Raw genomic sequence first — 17,277 nt, 5'->3', positions numbered from 1 at the left:
TTACTGATTTTATTTCAGTTTAGGAGCTCTAATCTCCTGTTTAAACACTTACTTTTACTTTTTAAAATGTATATACCATAAGTATCTGCCCTGTTTTGCAATGGCTAGCATTCATGATATGAATGCTTACTCATTTTAGGGCAATACCCCACTCACTGACTTTTTCTGGTTTGTGATCATCATGTATTATTTCCCGCATTTCCCAGCGTGGGGTTTCAAAAATGTCTGTGGGTGGAATCACAGTTGTACGATCATCCTTGACAAACTGGTTCTTGATGACAAACTTGTCTGGATTTTACTGTCTCCTTTTTCACGGCTTCTATGTCTAACCATTTGGCTCATATAAAATTCTTATATCACAGTCCATCAATAACACACTCTTTAATATTTCTGGGATTTTTCATCTGCAATCTTCAATCACTCATTCTTCTCACTTGTGTAACCATGTATTCTTTAGAATTTCTCTTGAACCGTTCCTGTTTGCAACAGGATTTCACCCTACTGCTGACTGATCCTTCTAACGGACAGGACTGAGAGCTGCATCTTTTATGTTTTCTTTACATACATTCCTTTTTCTCTGCTCTCCTCCCCTCTCCTATCTTCCAATTTGAGCTATAGCTATGTTCAGTACTCCAGAGAAATGAAAAATGTCCAGATGTTGTTTATATACATACACCTGCCAGCTAATGAGTTAATACATGATATTTGTTTTTATAATAGTACAAACACTCTTTAGTTGTCCCAAATATTTGCTGCTAGCAAATACTGCAGCATTTCCAAGGCAAATTAAACTGAATTACAGCAATGAAAAATAAAAAGTACATTTTGAAGGTTACAAAGTCAGCTATTAGAAAGTTTAAAAATCCCAGAATTGTAGGCCTTTAATCAAGGTAAATATAATATAGCTACATTATTATTTTTTTATTATTATAACTTTGTCAAATTCTGAATATATAATCTTGTGCAGGGAATACAGCATTCTTCAAAACTTTGTTAGGTTACTCAGTGCATACAACTGAGTACCTTATATTGCAAATATAAATCCTGTTTGGGGTACACTAGCAGTAATATTTTCATGGATGCTCATCAGTAGGGAAGTTAAATGCTGGGGTTTTTTATGCTAAGAATATGCTTTATTCTTATGCTATGAACATGCTTTACATGTTCAAAGGGTAAGTCCTTAACACACCACTGTTTTTGTAGCTAGATACTACAGACATGTATTGCTTTTGATGGGATTAGCACTTTGGGAAGTCAAACCTAAGCTCTCAAATTGACTGCAGAAAATGAAGGTCTATCAGATAATTAGCCATGGTATGATGGAATAGAAATTATCCACAGAAATGGATGGAATATAATGGTGAAGGAGATTCTTTATTTAACTTAGCCAGGGCAGCCACTTCTCTAGGAGTCATCCCCTTGCCTCACCAGGTTTCCATCTACAACAAAGAAGTAGGAGTTCTCCAGTCTCTTTGACTACATAATTTAGGTTTATCTGTAAAGCTCATTTCTAAATTGCTTTCTTGTAGATACATGTATATATTTAAGTTTTCTCATTAAAAATCCAGAGCGAAAATGTGAAAATTCTTCCATGTGGCATCTGTAACACAGCTCCCTTTTTATTCAACTCTCAGAACAGGATGCCTCACTTTTCCATAGCCTACATTTTGGATTGCCAGTCTATTTTCTTGCAAAGGTAAAGACTCAGCTTCAGAATGAGTGGAATCAATAGCTTATCTGGTGGCATGCTAGGCTATTCCTTCTTCTCCTTCAGTAAAGGAGTTTTGTGCCAGATTAGGGTGTAAGTCACAGATCTCACTGTGACCACATGATAACTACAACAAAAGGGGAAAGATGGGCTTGCATGGCTGGTGGCACAGATGGCAGTACAAAGAAACAGGACCATGTCTTTTGAGGCTCTGCAGTTGTACAAAGTAAAATTGCAGCCAGGAAGACATAGCATTTTCTGTTGGGCCCTTCATATCTTGATTGTCTTGCCCATCACTTATATGTTTTCCCAGAGTCAATTTTTGACCCAAATTCCTTTCTTCTTTCCCAGTGAGACACAGCCTGCAAACTTTAGGAACCATCTCAGAGGTTTTTTACCTAAGCCCTCTTGGCTTCTCCCTGCACACACTGCCATTCCTACTCATTTCCTGTTCCACCTCTGCTCTTGGATGAGTCATATCACAATTCCACATCCTAATCTCTACACTGAGACACCTGCCAGTCTGTCATGTACCTCCTCAAATAGTTTCTATTCTGTCATCTCCTTTCCTTTGGGTCCCAGATTTCATCTTGCCCATTCATCCTTGGTTTCCCCTCATATGTTTCTAATCCTCCTTTCTTCCCTTTCCTGGCTCCCATTCATGATCTCTTTGTCTATTCCGTTCCTGTCCTTGTCCCTGTAGACTGCTCAGCTTCTTTTTATTTTTTTTTCTGATGAGTCCATATGTTGGTGTATGTAGCAAGTGTGTGTTTGGCATGGCATTCTACATGATAGTGGGAAATGAGACCAAGACATTTGATGTGCAGGGACGGATGAATGGGACTTCTCAGCCATCTCAGCGTGGGATCTTGTTCAGAGCTCAGGCTGATCAGCTGTGATTGACACAGGAGGCCATGGGAGAGAGCCTGCAGTGCTGTGTTACAAAAGCATTAAATGCAGATTGGTGTGTACTTGAAGGAGAGAACACAAAGTGAGAATCAAATTATTAGTCTTGAATCAAGCAAGATTTAAGAGGTCTGTAAGCCTTTTCGTCCTACACTTAAAACACTGCATTTCCCTTTGCCTGTATTCGAGCAGGAAGGGAGACGGAGAGCAGGGAACAAAAAGGCTTTTAGTTTCATTGCCCTGAATTCAGCCTGATCTCTATTAGCTCACAGCTTCACTTCCAGAGAAAACAGCTGCTGAGCTAAGAGCTGGAAGCAGACCCAGTTCCAGTGGCATCTTCACAGAATGAAGCCCCAAAGGTCCAGCAGGTCATTAGAGTGTACAAAACCTCTTTTCTTGTGGGGCTTATAACCTAAATAAATTTGGACAGATTATCTTTGACACAGAGGTTAATTTGTTGACCCCATTTCAAAGTCTAATGCCACTGCCATTTCTCAAAATCACAAAAAAATGTTACCATGAGTATTTTTCTTTAGCATTATTCACAAAAGTACATACTTTTTTTTTTTTTTTTGTGGAAATAATTCATTCACACTTGAACTGAAGGCACGAACAGCCTTGCAGTATTGCAGCTGCAATGGTTATAGCAGCTCAAAGCTATAAGCTGTTGAAAATAACCTTTGAATGAATAGTGCTGGGTGAGTGGAAAAGTAAGCCTTGTTCCCGCTGTTGCTTATAACACATATGTCATTGGTGTTTCAATGGTAGAGAATCTGCTCTTGTCTAAGACTGGGAGTTTAAATCCTTGTGCACATGAAAGCTACCCAGTAGAACAGGCATTTGTCCATGTGCTGCATATAGCAAAATCACACTGTGATGTGTAAAATACTGTACAGATTGCAGTATATACTGTTCAAAGTTTATTTTGAGTCTTCTGCATTTTCATAAGACAAAAAAATATGATCTATATCATCTTACAACATTGGCAGTATGAAACATACACACAGTATGCATTTTGAACTGTAGCATATGTACAGAATGTTCACAATTTAAACAGGAGAAATGTAGCTGAGCATCTATCTGTCTGTCTATCTATCTATCTATCTATCTATCTATCTATCTATCTATCTCTGCAGCCTTACTACCATAGTATTAGGAACCTCTCTGAAATCTTTCCAGCTGAAAAGCCCTCCAAGCTTACCTTATGAATTCTCCATCCCCTCCCCCCTCCAAACTCATAAGTACTTGCAAATGCTTTCACCTCTCTCCAGCCTGCAGCTGTTTCTGGAAGTTTTCTGATACATACAAGGGACACTTGAAAAAATTTGTCAAGGAGCCACTACTACCGTCATGGAACAGCAGCAATTACACCCCACCAGTAAGGATAACAACAGGACACGGTTGTATCCAGCTGGAGAGCAAAATTATCCACTTCCAAACATAACAGTATTTGCATTCTTTCTCCTCAGTTACGACCATGGTGCAGCAAGAGCTCTGTAAAGATCTCTTTACAGCTTGAAACTGAAAATCCCTCCAATTCTTAATAAACTATTTTCCTATCAAGACACCACATCACTATAAGAATAGGCATGCACTTTCTGAAAATTAAATTAATTTCCTCTTTCCTGCTAGAGCTATATTAAAGGGAACTGTTCAGCCTCATCCTCTTTCTCCAGTAAGCTGAGATGCCAATATCTACGGATACATCTATTATAATTTTAACTGGTATGTTACATGCAAATATCACGCAGTTAGATTTGCATTGACGTAACTCATACTATATATAAGACATCAAACTTAAATAGGTTTTAGCTTCTCTTTGAGATTCCTTCACTAGTTAAGAATTTAATCCATCCTCTTGAACTTTTTAAGACACAGAACAACACTCAGCATTGTTAGGGACTTAGGATGTTTCCGAGTTTGTTCCTGTATTTTAAAGCACTCCTGGTGTTTCAAAACCCTCTTTGGTGTGTGTGTGTGGGGGGGGTTTCATCTGCAATTGACCTGAGACAGTAACTTTCAGCAAACATGAAAACTGCAAACTAAAAACAATTGTTGTAACTCTCTTCACACCCTTTGGCAGAACTACCATGACCTTGGTGTTTTGATATTTTGGTTAAGGGTAAGGGCTTACTCTAAGTGCCAGCTATTTAATTGTATACGGACAGTTATTTCTCACCAAACTGAATTGAAACACTAAATTTTCACAGCAGAGGTCACTCGTAAAATGAGTAATATTTTTACTGTGTAATGTCTTACAGTGCAATGGTTTTCAGTTCTGAGTTAGTCCTTTTCCATGAATTTACAGGACTAGTAGCTAAGAAACCCCTTGGGATTCCCAAGCTGGGGATTTCAAATACAGTTACCTGCAAGAAGTTCTAAAGAATTTCCAGTGAAGCATTAGTCTCTCTTATGGTTTCCCTCCATGCATCATATTGCACAATAAAGGTGTTTGATTTTTTGATCTCAGGAGGGATAGACAGCTCATGGTTTTAAGCAACATTGCTCAGATTTGGGTCCCTATTAATGTGGGACACACTAATTTGATTTTTTCCTAATTAACACAATGTCATTTTTAAATATTTCACTGCAACTCAAACAAATGTCTGAGGAAGAGGACACACAGCTCTGATGACTTCAAACCCCCAGATATGCCTCAGGCTCTCAAAAATCATGAAATCTGCTAAGGAAGGTTTTTTTGTTAACTGCCTTTTTTACCTGCTAAGATACATTTGGGACTCTACAATTCTGAAAAAAAACTTGGAACACGACAAGTCAGAGGACTGGTGTTCTACAAATTGTAGAAGATGAAAGGAATATATAAATCACCATGCATTATGGAACACACAATGTATGATACCGCATGGGGTGGAACATGAGCATGAACTTGTCTGTCAGCATCCAACCAAAACCTGAAGGCTCTTACTTCATCTCTCAGTGTGAATTTGCATTGAAGGGTATCTTACATTACAGTAACATCTGAGTGTACCCCGTACCAAGCGGCAGTGGGGCGGTAAGGGGCTGCTGCTGCTGCCCTGGGATTTTGTATTTTGCCTTGACACGGAGTATTGAACTCCCTTGGACCTCCTTCACTCCACTTCATCCCACTTCCTCGCGCTGGGCATTTTCCCATTGCCTCAGTTGTTTTCCCCTCTCACCTCGTCTCTTGTACCTCTCCACAACACACCAGAGCGGCTGGCACAGTGCGAGGACTGGACACACTTTCTTCTCATTAATAGCCAGCCCTCGCTATTTCTATTTCATTTATCACACCTCAGATTAAGTTTTATGAAGCTGCGGGATGTTGTCGTGCTTTTTAAGGGGACACATGTTGGGTGTCTGTACCAAACCCAAGCGGAGTCAAAGGGCTGGCGGGGCTGTGGCCTGTGCGGGTCTGACCCTTCGCACCGGGACACGGCACCGCCACTCCGCCACCCCCGGCCCGGAGCGCCGTGAGGGCCCACAGGGACTGACGGGCGGGGAGCGCTGAAATCCCCCCATCATCCCCGGGTCTCCGTGCTGGCACCTTCCCGCCTCATGGGAGCCTTTTCCCGGCAATCGGGAGCCGGGGCAGCCCCTCAGCGCCGCCGGGAGGCCGCGGGCGGGGGCGGGGGGCGCGACCCTCCCCGCGCCGGGCGCTCCCCGGGGAGGAGCCGGCCGGGTCGCACCGGGCCCGCTCGCCAAGTCCGGCTCCCGGCAGCCAAACCCAGCCCCCTGGGCTCGGGGTGGGCGGGGAGGGACGGCCGGCCGGGCGCCTCTCCTGCCGGGAGCGGGAGGACGGGCGAAACTTTCCTCCCCGGCGGCGGCGGCGGCGGTGGGGAGGCAGGGGCAGGCTGCGAGGCGAGCGGCGCCAGCATGGGCCCCGACGCGCTGCCGCTCGGCACCTACGGCGGGGCGGCCGCCGCATTCCTGCTGCTGTGGGCCGTGTGCGTGCTCTGCAGGAGGAGAAGGTACCGAGGCGGGGGGCGGCCGCCGCATTCCTGCACGGCCGGGCCGGGGCTGCCGGGCGGCGCACTGGGAGCTGCTCTCCGCCCGCCCCTCCACGCGGGGCCGCCTATCAGCGCCCGCCGGGACGGGGGCGGCGGCGCCGGGATGGAGGGCCCGGGATGGAGGGCCCGGGGTCGGGATGGCGGCCCCGGGATCGGGATGGCGGCCGAGGGGGAGCCGAGGAGGCGCGGCGGGGGGCGGGGGGCGGGGGGCGGTGGCAGCTCCTCTCCTCTCCTCTCCTGAGCGCGGCGGGGGCGGCCGCGGGCACGTGGGATCCTGGTCTCGCCTCCCGGGAGTGCCGCGCTCCGAAAGGAGCTGTGGAGGCAGCACATCCCCGGGCGGGTCGGGTGTGTGGGCACACGGGACGCTGAGGTGTGCCGAGCGCTGCCCGCCCGGCCCCAGGTGCGCCCGCCGTACCTGCCCCGCCGGGTTGCGACATCGGCACTCGCTGCTCCTCTCTCTGTGCCGAGTAACTCGGGTCACGGACATTCTAGTGACTGCTGCTAGAGTCTCTCATGCTGTTGCCTTTAGTTTCTTTCAATCTATAAATTCGAAGAACTTACACACGTGTTCTGGGGCATTTCAGAAGGAACTTGCAGGGTTTTTTTGAGGGGAAAAGAAGCGCTGTCTGAAACTATGCTTTCTGGATACCTGTTACTTTATATGCTGGCATTTCCCCAGGTATTTTTCAGTTGATGAAGTAAAAATGCCAATACTTGATGCTCTTCAGTGTCTCTTCTGCAGCTGATGAATAAATAAATGTGTGTAAAGGCTGGCGGAGGAGGAGTGAAGAAGGGGAGGGATCAGTGTTCACTGGATTGTTTGCTTGTTTTTGATTCATAAAAGTGAAATGCATAGAAAATAATAGGTGTAATTCTGAATGGTAAACTGTTACTCTTCCTAACGACTGTAGTTATTTTGGAAGATGTAGACAGCTAAATGCAAAACAAAAAATTGCACTACTAGGTTCTAAAAAAGTTAGAAATGCAGTCTGGCAGTTTTCAGACCAATACCCGTAACTTTGTGACCATATATAGAATGAATTGAAAAACAATGAAAATTTGTGTTTTGATCCCAGAAGGTAAACAAAGATGGGTTATTTCCATGGTGTCTGGTTTGGAACCATTATTATACTGATTTGACTTGGAGAGCCCAATCCATTCCTTAAGTGAGACATCCATCCCATCCATCCCAATGTTTGAGTGGGGTCATCCCATAACACAAACTGCTTGACAGAGTAGTCTGTGATCCTGCTTCATGCTTCGGCTCAGTTTATGAAATAAACAGCTGCTGCTCAACAGGTCACTCCTCCTCCTCCTCATCATCATCCGTGTTGCTTATCATAACCTCTGTGAGGTTATTCTGCGAGTTAAACACATAAAAACTATTTATGTTTTGATAGGTTTAGTTTGCTGCCAGTGTAGCTCCCTAAAGAACATCAGAACAGAAAACAAAAGAGGAGCAGGAAGGCAAATGGGGTTAGGTGTCTTTTTAAGGCTAGAAGATACTATACTGCCTCAGCCATATTATAAAATTGTGCCTGTCATTAGTTAAAATTGTAGTACCATTGTAAAACACAGAATTTTAGAAAAAGGAAACGCACAAAGCTGTTGCTTGTAAAGTTTTCAACCAGATGTGAGTGGTAGAGAAAAAGGATCAAAGAACTCATTTTGAATTATTTTTATACCCCTTGTGGCTGTAGAGTTTTTTAAGTGCACTCTTTAGAGTCTACAGCAAAATGGTTTGGATGTTTGTGTCACAGCAGAGTGATGTTATACAGAAGACCTCACAAGAATGTATACTGCCTTGTCCCAGAAACCAAACTATTTTTTGATTAATTAACTACCTGAAAGTCTGTAGTGTTTCTCAAAGAACTGTACAAAGCACTAGCAGGCAAGCAACTGCAAATAACAAATGGTAAAACCCATCAATCTCTGCGTTGTACAGCCCTCAACACAAGGTGCTGGTGTTGAGGTGCTATCCTATTCCAGTAAAATGTGCAGTTAATTCTTTTTCTTGTAGCATAAAGAAAGAGAAGAAATTATGTATGGTCTATAGAGGTGCTTAGCAGCAGCCTGCTGATGTTCAACTACCATTTCTGATCTGTGGGAAGATAAGCCATCCTAAGGGTGCAGTGGATTTAAAAATGGGGTTAGAGCTTAGTTCATGCTTCTCAGATTTGGTGCAAGTCTGTGATCTCCCCTTGCTTGTCAGACCCTTATCAGTTCATCCATCCCCATGTGTCCTCCACTTGTCAGATTTCTTCTTTCCCTTTCTTCTATCTAAATCTAACAAACCATGCAGCAGGTCGGCTACCCCCTACCCTCCCTCTGGAATCCACTGTAAACATTTGTGTTGACACGGGGAGAGTTGACAGATTACTCCATAAATAAACACCAAAGTCAAGGCTATATTCCTGGTCACGGATCATACCCATTTGGCCAGAAGAGCAGACAATGTGGAGCTTGCCTGTGCTAGAAGAGATGTTGGTACTTCAGGCATGCATGTGCTTTTATGTAAGTTGATATGTTGCCTTAATGTTGGTATGCTTGTAGCAGTGGGCAAACCCTGTATAAGGGGATTGTTGTGTTTAAGGTACCAAGATAAGCTTTACCAGAATGATCAAATTTGACATCTTAACCACAGCCCTGCATGTATCCCATCAAGATCACTACAGTAGGCAAGTGTGTGTATATATAAATGAAGAGCTTAAGTAAGTAAATAAACACCACTAACTTGCACTTCAGAGTTCCGTATGTTTGTTTTGCTGGGTGATGCCTCTGTCCTGCTTGACTGAGGTGAAGCCCAGTCAGCTTTGTGACTCTTGAGAATTACACATCTAGGAGCACAATGAGGGTTTGTATATACTGGAGGTGAGATTCCTAAATCCATCACTGATGCTCCTTAAGCAGATGTTACAGGATTTCACCTTTTTTTGGTAAAAGGTACTTCCCCTCTGTTTCCTCTCAGGCTGAGGTGCTTGTTACTGGAGCAGAAAAGGGGTTATATTGACTTAAAATTTTGTCAGAAAAGGTGTTGTATGGACTTAATCTGCTGTTGCCTTTTTCTCTAATGCAGTTGATGTAACTTGGCATTACAAGATTTGAGGGTGAGTTCAGTACCAGTTTTCTCAGAGACAGGGTAGAAAGGAGGAGGAATTTCCTTTTGTATAAATGCTTATCATCTGAGTGCTTGTGGCAGTAATAACACAAAGGGAACTAATTGGAGTCTTTGCCAGGTTTTGTATCACAGATGGTGAAGAAACAGAAGTAGAACAAAAGTTTCTGTAATCACAGAAAAAATTAATTTGAGTTAAACTCAATGTCAAATGAGTCTCGGTGCCTTCTGCATGCTAAGAGAGAGCTCCCTCTTACTGGTTAGTGAAGTAAAGCCTATCTAGGCTGTTTGCTTGGGAATGTGTTTTCTCCAGAGAGCTTCCTTTTTGCTGCTGCACAAAAGTATTTCTGCTATGGTAAAGGCTGATGATTTCCTAGCCTGGAGATGGTACAGATTATTCTCTTTTGCCTTCATAAAATGTCTTATCTCAGCCCCAGCTTTATGTGGTTTTCTTTCAGTGTTTTCAAACTGTTTTCCCACTGGTTGTACACAGTCTCATAGAACAGGAGGTGAGATGTCAGGTGAAGCTAACTCCCATTGGTCTTTCAGCAGTGATGCTGCTCAAGTCAGAGAAAGGCCCTTGAGATCTCCAGGGGCTCTCTCCTACTAATTTCCATAGGTGTAGTACTATTCCACTTTTTCTTGCTCAAATTGATGCATATTTTTGGCTGCTAGTGTTCATTGCGTGTCCATGACTGAAAATGGCCACAGATTGTAACCAACAATTTGTGGAAAAGGCTGGGGTATTCTCTGACTCCCTCCTTGAAGAGCAAATACTGCAAATTACTAGGAAGAAGAGGCTCAGGCTGACCACAGATTAAAGCCACTGCCTTAGGGGAAGAGGACAGTGGAGAGAAGTGGAACAAAAATTACTGTGTTCTTGTTTATCTATTGAAATTGAAATAGTCTCTTTGGGTTTGCATCCCGAAGTTTTTCAGATAAAGAAAATACAGACTGAACCGGGAAAAAGAGTTCCCCATCAGAGGTTTATGACTGTTTGGAAAGTTGACGCTCATCTGATGTGAGCTGCATCAATGACAGGATTTGTAAAAATTATTCCTTCTGCAATTCTGTTGCTTTAAAATGAAAGAAGGTAGATTTACATTACGTAATAGGAAGAAATTCTTTATGGTAAGAGTGATGAGACACTGGAAGAGGTTTCCCAGAGAAGTTGTGGCTGCCCCATCCCTGGAAGTGTTCCAGGCCAGGTTGGATGGGGCTTTAAACCACCTGGTCTAGTGGAAGGGGACCCAGCTCATGGTAGGGATTTGGAACTGGATGATCCTTAAGGTCCCTTCTAACCCAAACCATTCCATGGTTCTGTAGGTCTGTAGGATTGGTATTTTAATTATTAGAAATGGTCTTCACAGTCAGGATTGCTTGTAAGGAACACTATGATATGTGGCGCAGGTTGTGCATTTTGCTTTGCAGCACTATAGGAATTTCTGTGCTGTATTAGATGGGATATGTGCCTTCTAATATTTTGTTTCTGACCGGTTTCTAATATATCAGAACATGGTATTAAAAAACCTCTGAACAGTATAATTGTAGATGGAAGTCAACATAAGAAGAATTGCATAATGCATTTCTCAGAAAGGATTTTGCTGTGACCTAAGTTATAGATTTAAAGCCTTGTTGAAGCAAACTGCCTTTCATCTTTCATTTTTTATTCTATATTTTAAAATATCTCTGATCTATACAATTACATTAATCTAAGATACTTTTCCCCAATATTGCTCTCTTGAACCCAGACAGATATTGTTGAAAAGAGTATAGATTTTGTCTTTGCCTTCAAGAACATCTTATCCTTCTCTGTGACAAGCTGTGAGCTTGCTAACAGCTCTCTTACCAAGCGAATTGTAGTTCACAAGATGTCATCAGCCTGTCTTTTTTACCACTTCTGCTAATTTAGGCAATATGTTAAGGTAGTTTTCAGTTGGAGGGAACATCAGGAAGGACAGATAGAAGGATACCAGAAAAATCTGGCCTCCTCCTTACCTTGGCCTTCTAGAGAGGCCTTTTTCTCCATTCTTTTGACTGGACCTCTAGGGAGTGCATGTGTTTTCATGGCCTCCTTTTGTTTACTGTCATTGTCCTCTTCTACTCCACTCTGAAAAGGACTGAAGACTGAAACTGTTTAAGGCAGAAAAGTAACAGTTCTGTTTCTTAAGTAGCCTTAGGAAACCTTTCTTTCTCACCATCACACTTGGGTTTTCTGTCAACTGTTCACTGCTGTGCCAAGATGTGGAAGCTTATTTCTTTGCTTGCTTCTACTGGTCAGAGCTTACGTTAAGGTGGAACAAAATGAAGTCAGTAAAACCATAACTTCTTCAAGGTGTACAAGTCTCCATTCGCTGTTGGTTTTTCTTATGGCAGTAATAGACCTGGAGAGCCACTACATCATGGGTCTCTCACAGTAGTGTGTTTCAAGACAGGATTTTTTTTTTTTTTTTTTAAATTTATTTATTGTGCTGCTTCTGATCCTTTTAATTTGTAGCCTGTGTGCCATGCACTTTTTGAATTCCGCTTCCAACCGCTACTTTGGAGATGACGCTAAAGATGAGACCTCTTTTAGAAGATAATGAACCTTCTCTGATTTACAGAATTCTTTGCTTAAGGTACACTGCCACCTAGCAACAGTTTCCCTTCCCTCCCAGTTTTCTTGACCTACTTTGTTGGGGTTTGTTCACCTTTATAGTTTATACCTGGTCTGGTCTTGATCAGCATCCAGAACCCATCAGTAGATGCCATCCTGGTAAATGTATATGTGTGAGAGGTGGAGATATTTTTAGTGGCAATAAGAACTGCTAGCTTCTAGTTTCTGACTAAAATACAATAGTTTATACTTTCATGGTTTTTTTTCCTCCCCCTGTTTTTGCGGAAAGGGTCTGATTTTTTTTTTCCCTTGGAATTATTGATTTTGCTTTCTTCTGTTCTTTATTCTTTGGAGCAAATAAAATTAATGGGTGAGAATTAAAGGGAATTGCTTTCAACTCTTTTTATTATTCCAATGCAACCTGAAGCATGAAGTGTCCATCTAGAGCACTGTACACAAATTCACAGAGTTTACAGAAAGTTCTGAACAATTAACCCTTCTGCTCCTTTTCTAAGCTGATAGTCCCAAAGATATGAATGAGGACAACCCAAGCGAATACATAGTGCTTAAAAATTATATTCACACTTACCACTATATTTAAAGGAGGAAAGCAAGCTGGTTGGCAAATCTTAGCTGAAATGTTAGAAATAAAGAGTGGTGTGAAGGAAGACAAAAAGGGGCAATTCTTAATCCTAGTGTCCCCTGACATGAGCTATGAACTGCTTCTCCTTTAAGCATGATGGTGAAATTTGCCCCCCGATGTGTTTAATAATTGGTGATGTAACTAGAGAGCTGTGTCATCAGGTGACTGCAGGACTTCCTGGAGTCTCAATTCACAAAGCTACCTGGATCTTAGGCCCCCAGTAAGGACTGACTTCACTGGGATGCAGGGACTTAGATAAGTCCCAAGCTTGCAGTCTTGCTTGTGGACTCCTTCTCAGTTCCCCTACTGTAAATTGGAGGTCAGTGTGGTCTCTTGATGTACAGACAACACAGACAGATGCTTCACTGGGCACTCAGAGTTGTCAGAGATGCTGAAAAGAATTCTTCTGTGATATAACTGCTCAACATGTGCTGAGAAACTGTTGCTTGTCCATCCCTTTCTCCTATATGCTGAACTACAATTTTAGGTATTGTATTTTTGAAACAGTCAGCTAAGTTTTTGGATTGTGGCAAGCGCTTTAGTGTTCTGCTCGGTTATGAGAATTATGGTTCAATATAAAATTGTTTGGGGTTTTTTTTTTTTTTTTTTCAGTCAAGGGTTTTATTAATAAGTTGGGCAGGGCTTGTTTTGATAAACTGTTCTTAGTACTCCATCTAGTCACTTATATAATTTAGTGCATCATAATGCCAGAGAAAGGGGGAAATACAGAAGCTAAAAGAAACAGCATACGTGCAATGTTAATACACTATATGAAGTTAAGGAAAATCTTACTGTTAAGTTGGCAGTCTTTTTCTCTTTTATCCAAGTTTTGTAGATCTCCTTGGTAGTGGAGCCAGACTTGGAACACATTTTCCTGACTTCTAGTTTTGTGCTTTAACTTGCTGCCTTTTCTTTCCAAGACATTTACCATATATGTATGACATTATAGCTGTCTGGTAAACTAACTTTTTCAACCGTGAGGCAGATTTTGAGTTCTGATTTCAAACTTCAGTAGTGTTCTTTTTCTTTCCCTATCATTTACTGATCCTTTTACAAGAAGCATGTAGGATTTTAGGCTAATATCCATTTGCATGCCGTCTGGGAGAATTTTGGCTGAGTGAGAGTCCCATAAAACAAAAGTTTCCTCTTTACAAACCACATGGATCTTGGCTGTAGATATTCAGTCCCTTTCTCCACAAACTGTTTTTAATGGTGCCAGATTCTTCTGTTTCTTCTCCTTGTTTGGCACATGTCAAGCAAAAAAAAATCTTGGCTCTTGTATAGAACATATCTTGTTTCCTCTTAAATGCTCGTACTTTCTATTCGTAATTCAAATCAGCACAAAAATGCTAAGGTTGTGCTTCTCATGATTTAATCTTGTAGTTTCCTAAGCAATATTCCAATTCTCTTAAAAAAAATAATGCTCTCTCATACTGTAGGCCTAGTGGTAGGAGGTTCTAGCCGAATGCAATGGATGCGTTCCTGTTGATTTTGGAGAGTATGCATGGAGTCCTGGCAAAGTGGCCTGCTCAAGCCTGTGGAGGCATATACACAAAGAACAGATGAGTAAAATGAGAAGGTACAGGAGTACCCTTTCCACCATACAGCTTCCTCTTTCTGACACTGCAGTGAAGACCTGGACTCCGCTGCACTTTGTAGGCTCATGTCCATAGTGGGTGGTTGAAGAAGTGTCTCCTTTCTGGCCCATGGCAGCTCAGGGATCTGCCAGAGCACCTGTGTGTGTTTGTCACTACTCATTTTCCTTGCTGACAACCTTACTCTGCACCCTTTGAGCTCTTACTTGTATGAGTCACTGTGTTTCTGATGGCTGAGGCAGAGTGCACAACTGCCAAGTGTGGTTATCTGATTTGTTGTGATTCCCCCAAAAAATCAGCAAACTGCTTAGTGACCTGCTCTTTCCTTATTCCATTTCCTTACTTTTTCCGTACTCTTGCTTCTCATAAAATCGTTCCCCGGATTTCTTCTCAGTGGTCATTACAATTTTTTATGTAATTTGCTTTGTCTAAAATGGTTTGAACAAAATTAGAAAATTTTCAATGATATGTTGAAAAAATGATCATAGAAAATTACCACATTTCATTACTTTTTGAAGTGATGTATTATTTAGAAAACAATTACAGTCTCGTTTCAGTATGGTGTGAGAATGCAGAAGTTTTGCAATTTTTAGCTCTGGCAGCTCTGTTTATTTAAAAAAAAAAAAAAAGAAAAATAAAACCAAAAGGAACCCATTTATTCCTTAACATGAGAAAACTATTGCTGTTAAAACACAGTGGACAGAACTGGTGAAGAAGTCAGTTTTTCAGTCTTTTTGTACTCTTCTTTCCCTTTGTATGCATGCCAGCAAAAGGGTGGGTCTACCCCTTTGTAACAGTGTAGTCTCTGTAATGTAACTGTAGTCTCTGAAGACTTCAGAGATGGTGTCCAGCTTTCTAATAGGGCCCCAAGGGAAATGAAAAAATAGTTTTAGAAACTCCCATTTAATGAGGTTAACAAAAGCAGAATGCTTAGGAAAGAAGGACAATTGCTAGTATCTCCTCAGAGAGAATTTGAGCGACTTCCATTGCTGGTCCACTCACCTGGTATTACAGTAGTGTTTGGTCATTGCATCCCTAGCTGGAAAGTTGCTCTGTGTTTTCTTCTTCAGTGCTGGTATGGTTTTTCAGGTTACAATAGCTTGTCTTCAGAGCTTCTGGTGTGAAATAGATCATAGCCATGCTAATTCTCTCCAGCTGTTTTTTCAGCATGAGAAGCTTTGGTAGTCACATTTGGGAAGCTTCTCTGAAAATAGTTCAAAGAGTGGAATGATGACAAGGCATAATTTTTTCCTTCAGTTGTTCAGCTCAGACTTATACTTCATTAAGACAGAAAAAATATCCATGGAAGATTTCCTTTTTTTTTGGTAGGTACTTTGTAGGTTTGGTATTTGTAAACAGTTTCCAGTGCATTATGTGTTTCCTCCATATCCCTCTCAAAATCTTCTATTATTCTGTTGGAGCAGATTTTTTTATGTTTTTAAAAGATTTTAAGATGACTGGGTTAGTTTCAGCATAACCGTTTTGCTTAAATAGCAAATTTCCTAGACCTACAGCTGAGGGTGAGGCGTGTTGCCAGAGCCCGCACTGCAATGTTCATCTGTGATTCCTGTTTAAAAAGTAGCAGCTGTGTAGCTGTGTGAGAAGTGAAAATGTCTCTCAGTTCAGGAGTCATCCAAGAACCAATTGGAAAACATGATGAACCCACTGAATTGATATTTGGGAGGAAAAATGAAAGTACTGTGAGAGCTGGCTTGTATGTGGTGCTCTTTTTAACCTAAGCCTGAAAGATTCTGATTGAAAGGCAGTAGGACTTAGATGTGTGTATCTGATGATGAAATGATGAAATCTGATGATGAAACTGCACAGAAGATGTCTGGGGCTCTCAGTGACAGTTGCCATCACAGTATCTGTGACTGATGGTGATTCATTTCTAGGCCCTGGAACAAGGGCAACAAGCCAGGGTCAGAGCCTGGGCTCCTTCTGAGATGAGGGAAACCTGAAGTTTGTGTCCTAGCAGCTTGCACGTAATATCCTTTAAAGCCAGGTTAAATTATCTGTCACTGTTAAGGCGCAACACAGAATTGTTCACAGCAGGGCTGGAGAGGTTCCCCCTGTATGTCAGTGTTCAGTGGCTTGGGAAACAGCTGCTTGTGCAGTGTCTTGTGGTTGAACAGACAGCTTGATTTCTGGCATTGCTGCTTTAAGATACAAAAATGATAATCAAGCTTCAAAGAAATCTTGCGTATGTGAATGAGTCAGAATTATTTTTTCTTCTATAAGCTGTTTAGTTTCTTGCATCTTATGTAGTGAAAACACTGCTAGATCCTGCTTGGTGTTACCATGTCGTAAGTGAAGGGACTTTTTTCACAACCTTGGACTTCCTCACATAGAACCACATCAGCTATAATAAATTTAGACCCTTAAAAACCTGCTGTTATGAAGACTTTAAAATAAAACTGTGCAGGCTGTGTCTGTTCAGTGGTAAAAAGCTAAAATAAGACAATGCTGAGATCAGTTGGGCTCAAAAGAAAGTTCAGGTTTCCTGCCATGATCTTCTTTCCAGAAGGAAAGATTTGTGTTTCTCTCTCGGAAACCCAAGCCTAATTAGGTACAGTTATTGTAACCCATCCAGTCTTACTTCCCAGGTAGTCTAGTCCTTTGCAATGTCTCCTGCATTAGCTATATTAAATTGTGTTTGAACACAACTGTGCATGGAAGGATGTCCTGCCTTTATTTTTTTTCTTTTACTTTGAGGGATCTTCTT

General features: G+C 41.9%; 1 protein-coding gene across 3 annotated transcripts in view; it reads left to right on the top strand.

The window, feature by feature from the left end:
• Nucleotides 1-6,459: 6,459 nt before the first annotated feature.
• CYP7B1 (cytochrome P450 family 7 subfamily B member 1) overlaps nucleotides 6,460-17,277 on the top strand; it is a 125,224-nt gene continuing 114,406 nt past the window's right edge. For 2 of the 3 annotated variants that reach the window (XM_083869648.1, XM_083869647.1), the window contains exon 1: nucleotides 6,462-6,564. In XM_083869648.1, coding sequence (XP_083725774.1) covers nucleotides 6,470-6,564 — 95 coding nt within the window. In that variant the 5' untranslated portion in view covers nucleotides 6,462-6,469. Of the gene's footprint in view, nucleotides 6,565-17,277 lie in introns of all 3 variants that reach the window. The other variant, XM_083869649.1, reaches the window with a different exon arrangement.

Source organism: Zosterops lateralis (genome assembly GCF_965231275.1).
Source record: "Zosterops lateralis genome assembly, chromosome: 1".
In the NCBI taxonomy this organism is placed as follows: Eukaryota; Metazoa; Chordata; class Aves; order Passeriformes; family Zosteropidae; genus Zosterops; species Zosterops lateralis.
The sequence above is the reverse complement of the archived record's forward strand: the minus strand, read 5'-3'. Positions and strand labels throughout refer to the sequence as shown.